The sequence below is a fragment of the Sceloporus undulatus genome, chromosome 1 (assembly GCF_019175285.1).
Source record: "Sceloporus undulatus isolate JIND9_A2432 ecotype Alabama chromosome 1, SceUnd_v1.1, whole genome shotgun sequence".
NCBI classification, from domain to species: Eukaryota; Metazoa; Chordata; class Lepidosauria; order Squamata; family Phrynosomatidae; genus Sceloporus; species Sceloporus undulatus.
Window position 1 is genome coordinate 322,807,357 of NC_056522.1, and position 16,432 is coordinate 322,823,788.

At 38.3% G+C, this 16,432-nt stretch overlaps 2 protein-coding genes across 6 annotated transcripts in view; one reads left to right on the forward strand and one right to left on the reverse strand.

The window, feature by feature from the left end:
* FSIP1 (fibrous sheath interacting protein 1) overlaps nucleotides 1-16,432 on the forward strand; it is a 591,530-nt gene that overhangs the window by 302,222 nt on the left and 272,876 nt on the right. The gene's annotated exons all lie outside the window — the stretch shown is intronic.
* EIF2AK4 (eukaryotic translation initiation factor 2 alpha kinase 4) overlaps nucleotides 372-16,432 on the reverse strand; it is a 61,077-nt gene continuing 45,016 nt past the window's right edge. For both annotated transcript variants that reach the window (XM_042464445.1, XM_042464450.1), the window contains 14 exons: nucleotides 15,877-15,993; nucleotides 14,037-14,102; nucleotides 11,662-11,832; nucleotides 10,961-11,095; nucleotides 10,767-10,874; nucleotides 10,164-10,292; nucleotides 9,321-9,407; nucleotides 7,211-7,323; nucleotides 6,553-6,611; nucleotides 5,706-5,803; nucleotides 4,373-4,441; nucleotides 3,368-3,412; nucleotides 2,571-2,689; nucleotides 372-682 (listed from right to left, as the gene is read on the reverse strand). In XM_042464445.1, the coding sequence (XP_042320379.1) occupies nucleotides 619-682; nucleotides 2,571-2,689; nucleotides 3,368-3,412; nucleotides 4,373-4,441; nucleotides 5,706-5,803; nucleotides 6,553-6,611; nucleotides 7,211-7,323; nucleotides 9,321-9,407; nucleotides 10,164-10,292; nucleotides 10,767-10,874; nucleotides 10,961-11,095; nucleotides 11,662-11,832; nucleotides 14,037-14,102; nucleotides 15,877-15,993 (1,380 nt within the window). In that variant the 3' untranslated portion in view covers nucleotides 372-618. The remainder of the gene's footprint in view (nucleotides 683-2,570; nucleotides 2,690-3,367; nucleotides 3,413-4,372; nucleotides 4,442-5,705; nucleotides 5,804-6,552; nucleotides 6,612-7,210; nucleotides 7,324-9,320; nucleotides 9,408-10,163; nucleotides 10,293-10,766; nucleotides 10,875-10,960; nucleotides 11,096-11,661; nucleotides 11,833-14,036; nucleotides 14,103-15,876; nucleotides 15,994-16,432) is intronic.

Genomic DNA, 16,432 nt, shown 5'->3' on the forward strand with positions numbered 1-16,432 from the left:
AGAGTCTCAATTATCCTTCCTTCAGTCATCTGACATTCCGGATTATCCAACATCCCATGCTTCTTCATGAGCACGCTCACAAAACATGGGACATCAGATAACAACACGTCACCATTGGGAACAAAAGTCCCTCGCCTTCCCTCCCTCGTTCCCTCCCCGTATCCTTCCCTGCTTACCTCCCGAGTCCTGCTTCCTCTGCGGCGGCTTCAGCCCCGGCTTGGCTGCAATAAATGCCTTTCAAGGAAAGGGGGGGGGGCATGTTGTGGGTGAGAAATAAACTATTTTATACTGTACTCTGTTTGCTGACTCTTTCAGAATCAAACAATTCCAACTATAGATCTTGGTTTAAGCAATGACAAATGCAAAGAAGGGACCAGAATAAGACTTTATTTTTACATATATATAAAAAAGGGTACTGTACAATATATTTTATAAAGATTTACAACTTAGGGAATACAGAGAGAGGCACAGAAGTCAGAGCCCAGTCTTGTGTTTGCCACCAGCACTTAAAACTTTTTGCAGTACAAGAATGTGGAAATGTATCTTCATATTGACTTAGCTAGAATCATGTATTTGGCTCCAGCCAATATTCCACCACACTCACTTTTATTTCTTTATCTATAACGAAAATATAATTTTGTAGTAGTCATCTCGGTAACTGTAGAGGACAAGCACAGGAACTCTGTTAAACAGAAAGAAACAGACATTAGAAATACTTTAGGCATTTAGAATATTTTATAGCTAGGGCAATCTGCGTAGTTCTTACAGAGAAGGCAGACTCTTTCATTTAATTAGCTGATAGACAGGTTGCACTCCTTCAGAGACTGATTCTGACCAATCAGGGTGCTACATGAATTATATGAAGCAACCATTCACTTGTATGGATGCATTGCATGCTATCTACCACCAAAAAGGTCTCTTTTTTTTAATGTGTAGGGAGGTTTGTTTCTCTTCACATTTCCATGGATCCCAGATTACAATTCTACTAAACCCAGTATAACAATGATTGTGAACCTTTTAGAGACTGAGTGTCCAAACTCAAAGGCATTCCTGCACCAGGTCTTACCTGGTGCTAGGGAGAACATACGGGGGGTAGGACTTCTGCCTTCTGGGGATGGAACTTCCACCTTCCAGAAGCATGACTTCCGGGGGCATGACTTCCTGGGAAAAGCTGACGGCCCGGGAGGGAAGGGGAAAGAGGAGGAACAGGTGTATGCCTGTTCCTACTCTTCCCCCACCCTCCCGTCTCTACATGCCCTCAGAAATGGCTTCGCATGCCAGAGAGGGCACGCACGCCATAGGTTCACCATAACATAAAAGATGCCACTAAGAACTGAATAAGCCCTTAGATCAGGGGTGGGCAAAATGTGGTCTGCATTGTTAGGGATGATGGGAGTTGCAGCTCTTCTCCTGGCTTTCACTCTCACCACCCTGGTCAGCGGAAGAACAACCAGTTTGACCAGTAGCTCTGAGAATTGGCTGAAGATGTCTTCCAGTCTTCTCTGCAGTCTGCTGGTTCTTGTTCAGCTCTCAAGACACCAGTCAACACAGTAGTCTTCTTATATAAAAGATCTACTTTTATTCTAATATATACACTATGCACAAAACAATTCACTACTCACAAAACTCACACTACTATACTCCTCAATACCCACACTACTATACTCCTCTATACCCACAAAAAGTATTGCCATACATTATTGCTTATATAGACATTTGTCTCTCTATTCATTATACAGTTGCCACCTCCTGGGCGTGTACATACATTATGATTGACATACCATACTTGGCTCAATCTAGCCCTCACATTGCATCATACATTACTGTCCACTCAATGACTCTCAGGTGATATCAATTTGCATCTTTTCACTTTGTCATAGTCTCATATGTCCTTGGCTTTCAGGACCTTCTAATTACATTACTTAAAACACCTGTGTGACAATTCAATAACTTTTGCTGTGTCATGTTACTTTCAAATACATTCATATACATATTATATTTCTTGTGACTATATATCCCATGTGGCTTTTACCTGACATGCATGTGTCCCCCTTGGGGTCCAAATTATTGCTTAAGAATGTCCTCAAACACACTTTGTGCAGAGAGACATCTCTACTATGTCTGGAGCCCCCTCCCCCCCGGTCAAAAACAATTCTTGGGGAATTTTCAAGAAACATCTTATTGCAAAATGTTCACCAGAGCCTGTAGGGTGCATTTCCAGCACATGTTCAACCCCCTGGACCTATTTAAGCTACACTCTTCCCTAAGCTCTCCAACTACCACAGACAGACCCTGGAGAAGCTTTTTTGAAATGCAAAACATGCCCTTAGAGGCATTTGGGGACAAAAATGTTTAATTTTTTTTTCCAGGAGCAGGTGTAGCCCTCAAAAATTTCCTGCGGGTTGCCTCCCTAATCTTCCAAAATTTCCCACTATGTGGGTAAGTGTAGCCCCACTCAAGGCTGTTTCTTGAAATGATAGATCATTTATGCTGCCTATCCTTTCTTGAAATTTGAAAAATAACAACAAAGGTTCCATAGGTATAGCTATGTTATGCATTTATGCTCTCACCTTTTTTCAATTTTGATATTGTAGATTTCATCACAAACTAATTTAAGATACCGTTGCTTTGGTAATCGTGACATCAGTTGTTTCACAGTTGTATAGAAGGTCTGCTCATCTGCATCACACTGAAAAGGGAAAAGAAGTATTAAAGTAAAGATTCTGTTGGGGAGTTTGTTTCTTCAAGCAGTGCCTGAGTGCACAGAGTCTGAATCTGTTCCAACAGACATTCTGGAGACTGAAGGACAAGTAAGAGGGAATAAGTGGCCAGAATCCTGTTGGAGACTTACATCTGCATCAGTGGATTTACATCCATGGGAATTAGAAAGTGACCAATGCACACCAGGGTCAATGTGAATGCATCAGGGCACCAGTTAGGGAGTGCTAATGCTCATCAGGACATGTGTCCTTATTTCTTAGCAATTCACTAACCGTTTCTTAGCATCTCTATTACGTAGCTAAGTATACGTAAAGTTACATATCGTAAACTGTGAGAGATGATTCCAGATAGTATCACCCACAACCTTTCTGTGCTATTACACTTTTTACAATGCAGCCCTTTACATGTCTATTCAAAAACAAACCTCATTGGGTTTACCCAGGTAAATGAATATGGTATTTCAAATTTAAAGATGCTTGGAAAATCTGCTTTAAAAGAAGCACTGATTAGTTTCTAAGGAAGTATCATCTTGCCCCAGTAAATACATTTTTGTTGCTAGCTCTAGCATCTTACAAGCCTGTTTATTTAAAATAAAACTAGTTATATGGATTTTATTAACAATTGGACTAGAAATTGATCATTTTACCTCCAATGATAAAAAGTGTATTATGGTTTCTTTGGGCAGATCTACCTGAAAAACAAAACACAGAGTATTAAGCCATGCCATCTCAATTGTAGATATGTTTGAGAAGCAAATGTGTCGCTATCTGAACCACTTAAGAAATACTTTTGGGTTTTGGAGTATTTTGGTTTTCAGCATTTTGGATAAGGGAGAATCAACCTGTAAATGCAAAGTCCATACATGGAACATATGTAAAGTAGAAAAGGAAAACAAAGAGTCACATTCCCACTCCAGGTTTTTGTATATTCATAGTCAAAATGAAAATGTACAGGTCTTCCGTTTTCCTCCATATCTCCTGCACCATGACCCTTTAGCTTTGTTGTTATCAATGCAGGGGTAGCAGATGGTACTTTAAGTATTCCTTAGAACATTTTGAAGGCTTTAAATGTCAAATCAACAGCAAGCAGTAATAGACTTTTAAAAAAATAAATCAGAATCCACACATTTATACCCACACTTTCTCTTAGTGAAGTGGGTTCCATACTTGAACAAAAATTAAGAATTTAGAAATATTTTTTTCTGGACAGTATAATCCAGTTAAAGAACACACATCTTCCTGCTCTGGAGAGCAGTTACATTCCATATTTATGAACAAGTTACCATACACTACTTGATTCAGAAAGAATTGAGCCACCTTGAATCCCATTTTGGGAGAAAGAGAGATATAAATCCTGTAAATAACTAGAGAGACAGCATGGCATAGTGGTTTAAGTATTGGACTACAACTCTGGAGACCAGGGTTCCACCCTCAGCTCGGCCATGGAAACCCACTGGGTCACACTATCCCAGCCTCAGGGGAAGGCAATGGCAAACTTTATCTGAAGAAATCTTACCAAGAAAAACCCATGATAAGTTCATCTTAGGGTTGACATAAGTCAACTTGAACTCACACAACAACAACAACATAATTATGTCAACTCCAGCTACCCAACCCTTCTATTTAATTTGGTCTTTAAAGCAAAAACTTACTGCTAAAATTTCAACTTCACTTGTCTTCAGTTGCAGAGTAGCAAAGCAGGTTTGGAGTTTAGTTTGCACCTGAAAATTACGTTTCGGTTCAAAATAATAAAAGATGAAAATTTGTTTTCGGATTAAAACAAGAATAAGTAATGCTAACATATTACAAACTCTCAGTTTCTCCCCCTATGAATCATTCACACATTACAGAAAGATTTTATAGAAAAATCTACATGAAAATTCTTATGTTAGACTAAACAGAATACTGTTAGTGGCATATGTGTGCCTAATTTAGATGATGATGAGCAATGATCTATTCACTAATTCCCTCTGCAGTGGCCAAACCCTATCCCCAAGGGAAAAACTTTGTCTGCAAAACTACAAATGGGATGGGCATTGCCTGGTTGCCTCCCTGTTCTACCCATGCCCAGGTTAAAATAATTTAATTCCCTTGATTACTTCTATTCTGAAGCCATTAAAACACTGAATGATTTGCAAACCACTTAATTTAAACTGTGAATGTCAGACAGGATGATACCCTTGTTTGTGAATTAGAATCATGAAAACTTTAACCATCAAACGTTTCAACACTTAAAATCAGGGATGGGGGATAAGGTTTCTATATGTTTTTGATCTAACCATTCCTGTTAGCCAGCACAGCCAATGATGAGTGATAATGAGAACTGCCATGGAGAAACATCTGGAGGGCCATAGTGGCTCAGTCCCATGAGTTAAGGGTGTAACAATAAATCTTGATCACCTTAACTGGTTGGAAAAGTGAGACAAGTGACATGAACGGCTTGTAGGTAACTTCTCTCCCCATAAAATATCCCTGTACAGAAGCTACAATCCAACTTTAGTTGCCTGAAGGAGGAAAACCCATGGACTGAGAAGGCAAACAGCTCTAATGAGATGGGACATTTAAAGTAACACCATCAGCAAAATCAATGGGCCTCTCAATCATCTCTTCTCCGAGGAAGAGCTGTAATTCAGTTTCAAACCATGTGTTTTGTGTGAAGAATGTTCAGTCCTCAACTATCTCCAGAGAAGGCCCATAAAAATTCTGACTGAAACATTGGATAGCCACCAAGACTCAGTGTATACCAGGGCTAGGGAGTACACAGTCCTCCCAAATGTTGAACTGCAACTTCTAACCAACATAGCTAACAGTGTGGAATAGTGGGCACTCCATTCCAACAACATCTCGAAGGCCATGAGGTCTGATTCAGTTTATGGGAGGTTCTTATGATCCCTACTATCTCCCCACATGTACGCTATTTCTGAGTCAAACTATTATAAGCATAATACAATGTAGTTACAGAAAGCAGAGCTGTGACCATAATACCTGAATTTCATAACGTCGTCTAGCACTTGCAGACAACTTCTCAGGTGGAACGATACAGATATTTGGCATTGTTATAGCTCCGTGTGATTCAAATAAGCCTAAAACAGTATAATGATTTAGTTAGAAAGTGTTCTCTCTCCCACCCACCCCTTTCCCATATAAAGAGCTAATACTGTATTTAAAACTACAGACCTTAGTGACAAATCTCTGCTAAAATGCATGCAAGTGTGTAATGTTTACTAGACAGAGATGTAGGTTTTCCAGAAAAGAGGAAGTGGAAAAAAATTAAGTGCCTTAAATAACAATATCTGATTTAGCATGTCTGGCTTCAATGTTAACAGTCAAACACATTCAAAACTTATTGGAATATTTGTAATAATGTAAAGAGAATAGGATATATTTCCGTTATATTTAACAAAAAATGACTACACTCGAAAGAACATTTTTTCAAGGATATGTAAGTATTTCACTAAAGGATGACTATAAGTCTGACTACAGGCAATGTCACATTTTGTCTTGGCTACTTGTATTTGGGACTGATTGAAAATCCAGAGTTTTGGCAAAATACAAACAAGTTTAGCAGTACATTCATTTTTTAGCCCATTCTTCTGAACATTAGGGTTTGTTAATGCTTATCTCCTTAAAATAACTACAAATTCATGTCCTATCTTTATACTATCTAATATGACTAATAATAGCTGAAACAACAATGAATAAACTTGCATGTATGTGTGTGGAATTTTTTCCACTGAAAAATACAGTATTTGAAAACTTTCTGTACAGAATTTTCTGACCCATATCTATACTCCTAATTTATTGCGAATCTAGCACTCTGGTTGTCATGTACCTGAAGTACTAGAAAATGATCCTTTCAGATTTTGTACCGGCAGATTATCAGACGTTTCTCTAAAATAAACACACACACAAAAATTAAAACAAACAAACAAAATTCAAAAGGATAAATGTTAAGGGTGCAGGGGGGATCCTTACTTTGATTATTGATTATATAGAATTCAGATGTGTGATGTCTACCTCAGAATTTCCTGATACAGTATTTAATTTCCCAGAATCATCTGCTGAAAGTGGATGCCAGCTGCCAGTACCGCAGCACAAACCCACAAACATCTGACTGCCACACTGCCTCTAGTTCAGCATACAGAACCTGGTTCACACATCCAACCAGCTACATTCTGGGAGCCCTGATATAACTAAGTTTAAAACAAATGTCATGGGTATTCAATTGATCTGCACTAATCTTAAGAAATATTAAAACATGACAGTAAACTCAGGCTGGCATCCTGTTCAGTCTTAACAATGGTGCATGTGAGGTGTATGACATGAATTTTTGAATTCACATTTATTGTCATTGCACCACTGCAAAGACCAAAATCTACCTGAGGATCTAGGCAGTCCCAATACAATGGAAGAACACTGGTTGGAACTTAACCCTTACAACAAAATATAATTAGTATTCTATTGGCTAAGTTAATTTAAGCATAGCTTACCTGTTACTTCTTTCATCACAGAATTTGGTCCTCAGTTTCTGGACTAGATGATCAACTAGATCAGACTCCAAAATTCTTTTTTCTGTCTGTCTTTCCTTCTCAAATGATTTCACCTGCAAACCCATAAACTGAGTGTTTGAACTATCCTTATATTGCTACTTTAAAAAAAAGCACTAATAAAATTTAAAAAATAGGAGATGAACTCAAATTAGACTGTGAAGTCAAAGGCTTTCATGGCCAGCATCCATAGTTTTTGTGGGTTTTTTGGGCTATGTGGCTATGTTCTAGAAAAGTTTCTTACTGACATTTCGCCAGCATCTCTGAGATACCAGCCACAGATGCTGGCAAAACATCAGGAAGAAACTCTTCTAGAACATGGCCACATAGCCTGAAAAACCCACAAAAAAACTATCAAATTAGACTATTTTTTAAAAGATAGCAACCATAATCTCAACAATTAACATTCATGTGATAAATAAGAAAATTAATGTGATGTCTGTGACTAGAAGTGGCAACCCACTTTTCTGTGATCAGAGTATTTCACAATACTCCTTAATACATTTTCTTTTCTACATGTACTGGACAGATGGAACAGAAAGGACTTTGTCTTGCAGTGCTGTTTACATTCAACCCCTCTCTCTCTTTATGTCTCTCTCACATACCCCCCCCCAAAAGACAGAATGTAAAATCCTTCACCGACTTAAAAAACAAACTTAAAAAACAAAAATGACCACTGTGCACTGGCTTAGAACCAGAGCATCCCTTAATAAATACCTCCTCCCAATTTCCACCAACTCCCTCCACACACTAACACACTGTTGCAGTTACATACCTCACCCTTCCAGAGAATTCCCTCATCGGTGATTTTTTTAATAATAAATAATAATAAAAATTTTATTTGTATACCGCCCTTCCAAAGATCAGGGCGGTGAACAACACAGTACAATCACATACATCAAATACATCAAATATCAACAAATACACAGATTAAAAACAAATTAAAACCCATCAGCCAACCATCTTGCCAACAAAAAGAGGGAGGAAGGCCAGATGGAACTTCATTCGGGGAATGCAGCTTGAAATAAGAAGGTATTTAAATCCATTCTAAACTGAGCCAGGGAGGTGGCCGAGCGGAGCTCTGTGGGCAGCGTGTTCCAAAGGGCCGGGGCGGCGATGGAATACGTCCTCCTCGCTGTGGAGGTAAGTCTGGCCCCTGGAACCCTAAGTAATTGCTGCCCGGACGTTCTGAGGGTGCGGGGCGGAATGTATGGGGAGAGGCGGTCCTTCAGGTATCCTGGGCCCAAGCCATGTAGGGCTTTATAGGTGATTACCAACACCTTATACTGTGCCCAGAGGCGGATAGGCAGCCAATGCAGGTCTCTTAGCACAGGTGTAATATGGCTGGCCCTGGAGGTACCAGTGACCAGTCTGGCTGCCATATTCTGTACCAACTGTAGCTTCCGGGTATGGTATAAGGCTTGCCCCATGTAGAGCGCATTGCAGAAATCCAATCTAGAGGTTACCAGAGCATGTACCACTGTTTCAAGGTCCCTCTGGGCCAGGTATGGGCGCAGCTGGCGAATAAGCCAAAGCTGATAACAGGTGCTCTTGACCGTCGCACTCACCTGAGGAACTGGGGGTTTAAGTGGGATACTGAGGGTGGGGTAGAATTCCACTGCATAGCTTAGAGCCATCCTTACTGGTCTTCGCCCATTTTACAAAAATACATTTTAGACATCTATGCATCCTATTTGTTTAAAAAAAATGTTGCTTTTTTAAAAAAAAAACCTGCACATTTAATGATATTTATTCATTCAATACAGTGCTCCCCTCCCTTACACAGGGGATCTGTTCCAGGCCCCCCATGTAAGAGGAAAATCGCGTATGCTCGTGCCTCATTGAAAATGGGGCGCGTGCACATTACATTCTTCTGCGGCTTCAGCATATACTAAAAGCCATGGAAGTGAAGCCTGCGTATGGCACTGTACATTACATCCCAGCTGCCTTCCATCACACAAAGCTGGACCACGCTTTGACAAAATACTGCAACAGCTCAAAATGGGAACAATCAAAGCAGGGCTTGAAGAGAAATGCAGCCCAGACACGTTACCTTCACATGATTTCCTTCTTTATCAGAGATGAGGGCTACATAGATGATCCCAGAACACCTGCAGTATTCCTGTAATTCTTCCTGGGACTAAAACAATTATAAATTAGACAAAGTAAAATATAACAATTTAGTTCTTTTACATCACTGTCCATTTTCTAAAAAAGGACAAGAAAGTCACACAGAAAGCCAGTGTGGACTTGAATTCAGAAGAGGTGACTTCAAATGTCTGCTCATCACAAAACCTACTTTGGTCAGTTGCTAGCCTTCATCCTGACCTACTTTCCAAGGATTGTTGCAGGGGTATGGAGAGAACCACATACACCACCCAGACTTTTCAGGAGGAAGGGAAGATTTATGAAATTCACTTTTCAAAATACATATAATATATACAGGATAAGGTTGGAGGTTCCACCATTGTATTAAGCAATCCATTCTGCTACTACCGCCTGCTCTCCACAACATCAGTTTTAAGTCACAGGCAGGCTGACTACTATTATTTCATCCTTTACTTGGCAGGGCAAGTAAGTAGGCAGATAGGTAAGATAGTAAGACAGCACATGTCTTTTGGCCACCTCTAGTGAGTTTCCATTGAAAAGAATGGAGACCTGTCTATGTGGGGGAAAACAGGCATTACTCAAGGTATCCTGGCAACTGAGACACAGATTCCAGGTTTTCTCCTAAAAAGGGTTAATTAATGTTAACAATTTTCTATCCTCTAAAGATACCCCATATTTGCCATACGATGGGGGATGCCTCACTTTGCCTAAAGGCTGCCCTACCCCAGACTTTAGAAAATGCTAAATTAAGTCTAGGAACAATATAGGAAACAGAGAAAAGACTTACCTGGGACCAGTCATACATAATTTCAGCTGCAATCCCCGCAGCCCAGAGTTTCTGAACAATGTTGATAGATCTTGTCATTGATGTCTGGCCAACACTAACCACTAACAGATCACAAGAACTCACTGTAAGCTGGAAGATAAGTAAGAACAACAGATTAGAATGTTTCAGTAACTGCCTGATTCAGTGTTTCTAAAAATTATGAAACTGGAACAGAAAAAATCTTGGCCAGAGCATCTTCTTGGTCACTCAATGTTGTACATATTGCTGGTCAATAATGATAAAGAATTCTTGCAGTCACACAAAATATGTGTCTAAACAAATGTTACTGTGGAAGGAGATGGACTCTACACAACGATCTGAAATGGAGTCTGGATTTCTATTTTATTACTTTGAATGAGCCATGTGTTCTACTTCCCATTAATATTTGTATTATTTTTACTATGATGACAAAAATAATGAGTAAAATAAGAACACACTTAATGTTACATGATATTTTTTCATTTATTTTAGAAAGTCTAAGAGAGGTTTGCATTCATCTTTGCAGTTTTTTACTGAAATTACTTGAAGTAACATCAAATATGTAAAGCAGAAAGACAAACGTACAGGTTCTTCCATATTCAAAACTGCTGAACTTATTCTGTCTATAGCTATGCTGACACCAACAGCTGAAGGTACTGGACCAACTGTTTGTGGGCCTCTGAATTGTGGAATCTGAAGAGACAAAAAGCAGAGGTACATTAGAAATGTATCAACACAAGATTTTTCATTATATAAAAACTATGTATTTTTGTACTCACCAGATGATCATACTTGCCACCAGCAGCAAGAATGTCAGTTACCATTCTTTGTCTACGTTTAACATATGCAATAAACTGAAATATAATACCATTGTGCTGCTGTATTTTATAAACTAGCCCCAGATTTATGGATACCTGTAAGATAAAATGCTTAGTTTATTTATAGTCTTTTTCATAGATAACAGCTGAGCAAAATATTTAGAGATACCCAAAGAAAACACATACTAAAACAAAAGCATATTACAACTCCCTATTTAAAGCATGATCCCAAAAAACCCATAATATCTGCCACTCTTGGCTCGCACTTCACCTGCTTCTATAGTTATCTGTCAATCCTAAAATTATCATTTCAAGCGGCAAACAATTCAATGGATCCAAACACATTAGTCAAATTCAAGCGTCTACATCTATTGTGTAATAAAAGTATAATCCCTCAGGCTTCCCAACATTACTTCTCAACATAAATGCACAAGATGATCTTCAGCTTTAAATATCATACAGAAACCGAAGTTGATAGCTTGTAAATCTTATAAATTTGCACAATATAGTAATTTTGCAAATTTATAAGATTTACAAGCTACAGCATCAACTTCTGTTTTCTGCATGATATTTAACGCTGAAGATCATCTTGTGCAGTTATTCAGTAATTTGAGCCATAAACACTACTAATGTAGTGGTATAACCCATTCCATTTTACAAACCTGAAATTTTATGCCAAGTTTCTTTAACAAACCCATTGTTTCTTCAAGCTCTTTCATGCCAAGTTTCACCAATGCAGTGACCCCCGTTTTTTGCTTTAACATTGTGTTTAACAGTGGGGTTAAATCTTGCAGTTCTCCTTTTTGCTCAATAAATCTATAGAGTCGAACAAGCTGAAAAGTAAGGAAAAAATATATAGCGCATTATTTATGAACTAGTGCAAGTTGAAGAGCCGAACTCAAGGGAAAAGCCATAAGAGTAAGTTTTATTTGTTTCAGAAATAAAAAAGTTCAAAGCAACTAAGGCCTGTTACAGACTGCCAAAATAAAGCTGCTTCGGGTCTCTTTGAAGGTATGCTATTTAAACGATGCATGGGTCCTAAGAGTCCGGAGGTCGCGCCAAAGCCACACTCCATTCCTAAGCACTGGAGGGCAGCTTTGGTGCAGCTTCTGGATTCTTAGGATGCATTCATCATTTAAACAGCATACAGTGGTACCTCGGGATACGAAATACCCAGGTTACGAAATTTTCGGGATACGAAAAAATCCCATAGGGAATTATTGTTTCGGGTTACGAATGTTTTTTCGGGTTACGAAAAAACTTTTGGTGCTTTTTTCGGCTTTTTCGCACGGAATCGCGGCTTTTCCCCATTAGCGCCTATGGCAATTCGGCTTACGAAGGCTTTTCGGGTTACGAAAGCGGCCGGGGAACGAATTAATTTCGTAACCCGAGGCACCACTGTACCTCCAAAGAGACCCAAAGCAGCTTTATTTTGGCAGTCTGTAACAGGCCTAAGTTTCTAAATATTAGAGTCTTGTAGCAAAAGCAACAAGGAATCCCATAGCATCTCAGATTGTTATATCATGAGCTTTTGTGGACTGCAGTCCACTTCATAAGATGAATGAGCTGTTGTCCAAAATTTCAGTCACACATGACAAACAACATAAATGACTATGCTATCTATGTACCCTTCTCCTTCAGAATGGTGTGCTCTATTTGTAAGTTGTGTATGCTTTTGAATGATTTTGTACTATATACCATTTATCAGCTAGGGTTTTCATCTGATTTTCTTTAAAATTGTCTTTTAAATTTCATTGTCATGTTTTAGCTGTTTCTGACCTTACTTTTTGTGAGCCAATTTGAGTCCCACACCAAGAGAAATGTAGTATATAAATTCAATGTATGTATTAATGCATGTGCATGCATGATCACTCCAAAATTATGGAATGACCTGCCAGAGGAGATCTGTTGTATTACTACCTTAGATGCTTTTAAGAAAGCTATTAAAACGGATCTCTTCCAGCAGGCCTTTCCCATCTGATTCTGTATAAGCAGTCTACCCACCTAGCCTCCCCTATTGCTGCCATTGGTCCCTGTCCTGTTCCTTAGAAGATATCTTCTTGCCAAATTTTACCTGTATTTTAAGAAATTCGCTTGGAATGTTTTTTAACCTAGTTTATTGTTTAATCACTTTTATATATTGTTTATGTTTTTATGATGGGGGGAGAGTTGGGATATGGGGTTGTTTCTTTGTTTGATTGTAATTTTAACTGTATCATGTTTTATCTTTATACTATTGGAATCTGCTTTGATTCCTTGCGAAAAAGCAGAATATAAATAAATTTGATGATGATGATGATGATGATGATGATGACAACGACGACGACGACGATGACAATGATGTCTGATTGCTAGAGAAGGGCTGGATTGAAGCTTGCTCAGCCAAATCAAAAGGAAGGGTTTTTTCCTTTTGCTTTCCACCCAACCATAAAATGGCTTGTTTGCTGGTTCAAGTTCTAGAAGGGAGAAATCTGGGCTTCATTCTTTTCTCATCTCCTGCTTATTATTTACAAGATATACAATGTCAATCAGTACTCAGGAGTGAAAACAGGATCAGCCTCTCAACAGGGCATCAAAAATACAAGAAATTGATGTTTTTATACCTATAAAAATATCTTCAGTTTCTTTATTACTTTGCAATTGGCTACTCAAATATTGTAGCTGTTCTTTTCCATTACAACTGAAATAATTTAAGAAAAAGAGGTGAGGCTTGGGGGGAGAGGAGCAGAATATAATGGAGCACTGGAAACTTCTACTCAGTTCCTTATTTTGGTTTCCTGAAGTGCTTAGCATTAAAGAAAAAATGCCATCAACAGCAATATGCCTTGCTTTTAACCAGGAGAATACAAGGTAAAAGACCAGTAATTTTTCACAAAATAGTGACCTCCTGTTGAAAACCTATGCTAATGTGTATGAAGTTTAAAAGCTACATACATTAGGTTTACTTGTTAACTTTTCTGGAAAATGCTCAAGTTTAAAGAGGAACACATTAATGCATCTATAAATTAACCAAGAAAGATACTTTGAAATTACTTACACTGTTTGATGACAGAGAAATATTGCAGAACTTAGCTTCCACTTCTCTTTTAGTTAGTTTTTCAGTCTGCAGCAAAATAAATGATCACTATAGACATATTCCCCTATTCCCAGCTTAATTTTAAAAAGCCATCCTAAGAGAGTTAAAATGTGGCAATTAAATTTCCATCTAATCACCCATAGCTATTTAAAATTCATATCATCAGGGAGATTTGAAGTAAGCATTGGATCTAGAATAATCAGTATACCAATTATGCACAACAATTAGATATTTTCTGCCCTTTGAGACCTGGCACTCCTCTCTGTCCTTGGAAGAATGCTTGAAAGCAGTCTCATAGTTTCACATAAGATTTGAACTAAACAGTCCAATTTTCTTTATCTTAAAGTAAATGTTGTATTAGCTCCCACCTCTGTCATGATGGTACTTTCTTCCCTCCCCTTTACTGCTTTTTCCATCACCCAAAAACAGTTCCAGCGTGTTTTCCAACTCAATCAAGTATCTTTTGGGGAAGTGGGGGGATACTCCTATTCCAGTTCTACTGAGTGATACAGTTCTGTCACAGGAATGCCCCCATGATGTCTACTTAAGAAAAAAATATTTACATTTGTGTAAGAATATAGATGTGGTCAAATAGTCATTACAAGAATGGTAATGCAGGGTGCATAGGCAACACTCAACCTGTATGTAAATTCAGTGTATGTCTGTGGCAGGTGATCCAGCAATACTTTGTGCGCATCTCCCTACCCTGATCACAGCATCTAGGAAGAACTACTACTGCCTCAATGCAGTTGGATGGTTAACCCAATATACACCTTAAAATTGTCCACTGTTGCTTGAACCTGTTACTCAAGTCCTAGGGTTTATCTGCACTGCAGAATTAATACAGTTTGACACTGCTTTTACTGCCATGGCTCAATACTATGGAATCCTGGGATTTGTATTTTTGTGATTTCTCTGATAGAGAGCTCTGGTACCATAGCAAACAAAAGATAAGAAAATGGGTACAAGAAAAAGCAGCTGCAACAGGAAGACAAGTTTTCTTCTTGTTCTCTTTTATACTTTTTGCTGACTGTATTTACTCTTTGGCCTTAGTTTGCCCTTTTTGTTGTTATTGAGAAAAGGCTGTTTTTAAAATGGATTAATTTTCCAGTGTGTGGTCATCCAGACTGAATATTTCAGAGAGAGATGCCAGCCACAGATGCTGGTGGAACGTCAGAAAGAAACTCTTCTAGAACATGGCCACATAGCCCGAAAACCCCACAAAAACTAATTCTACCTATTCTTTACATGATTTTTCAAAAGCCTGCCCCTTGAAACAGTGCTATGTCAGTCTTTTTTCCTGAACTTTTAGGTTGAACATTTAGCTGAGAACACAGATACCTGGATGGCTGGTTGAAAAGCAACTGTGGCATTCTATAAAAGGCCAACTGTGACCAATTTTGCATTGTGTAAATCTTGCACATAACAGACAATTTCATCTGCCTCTTTAACCCAACCTGTTCTAACTATGACATTTTCCCTGACGCTCATTGATTTTCTTCTGATTTTTGGTATACTGTTCCTTCATTGAAGAGATTTGGTTCCTTGTTTTTCTGCTGTGATTTAAATATATTGTTAAATTAACTGCACTGAGACATTCTCAAAATATCTCTGTTTACATACTACAGCAATAGAGAACCTAGTTTCAGAACTCTTGTCCTTTTCACTTCTTCTCTTTCAACCTGCTGAACTCTTTTAGCTCTTTAAATATAAGAAATGGTTCTGCTGCAATGATCTGTGTACCCTATCTATCTCTCCTATAACAAATCAAATAGGTTTTTTTTTACAGCTGTTGACTTACCACAGCATCATAGAGAATGGTGTAAACTTGATTGAGTTTATCTTCAGGGATTCCACAATGTACAAGGATAGCTTTCAGTAAGGCAGTGTGATTCAAGAAGATACTGTAGTTTCTTTCCTAATAAGAAAAGAGTTTGGATTTTATTTCTATTACTTTTTTTAATGACAAAACATTTCAACGATCAACTGTTTTCTAATGCTTACTTCTTTCTACTACATCATTGTGTCTTCTCTAGGGATGGAATAAATATTTAGAAATGTTCAAACTATGGTTGAAAAACATATTCTTGAGTGTTGAGAAACCATGATGGGAAGAATCCTGGACAGAAGAGAATCTTCACTGTTTAGGATTTATTCTGCACAAAATTCACAGTTGGTTGTTTGGCACAAAAAACATTATTTTCTGTGCAGGAAACAGCGTTTTCTGTGCAGAAAACATTATTTCTGCAAAGAAGTATTACTTTATGTGAAGAAAATGCTTTGTTCAGCACAGAGCAACCACATGCAAATTTTCAGCAAAATATGAATTAAATTGTGAACAGACATTGAAAACTGGG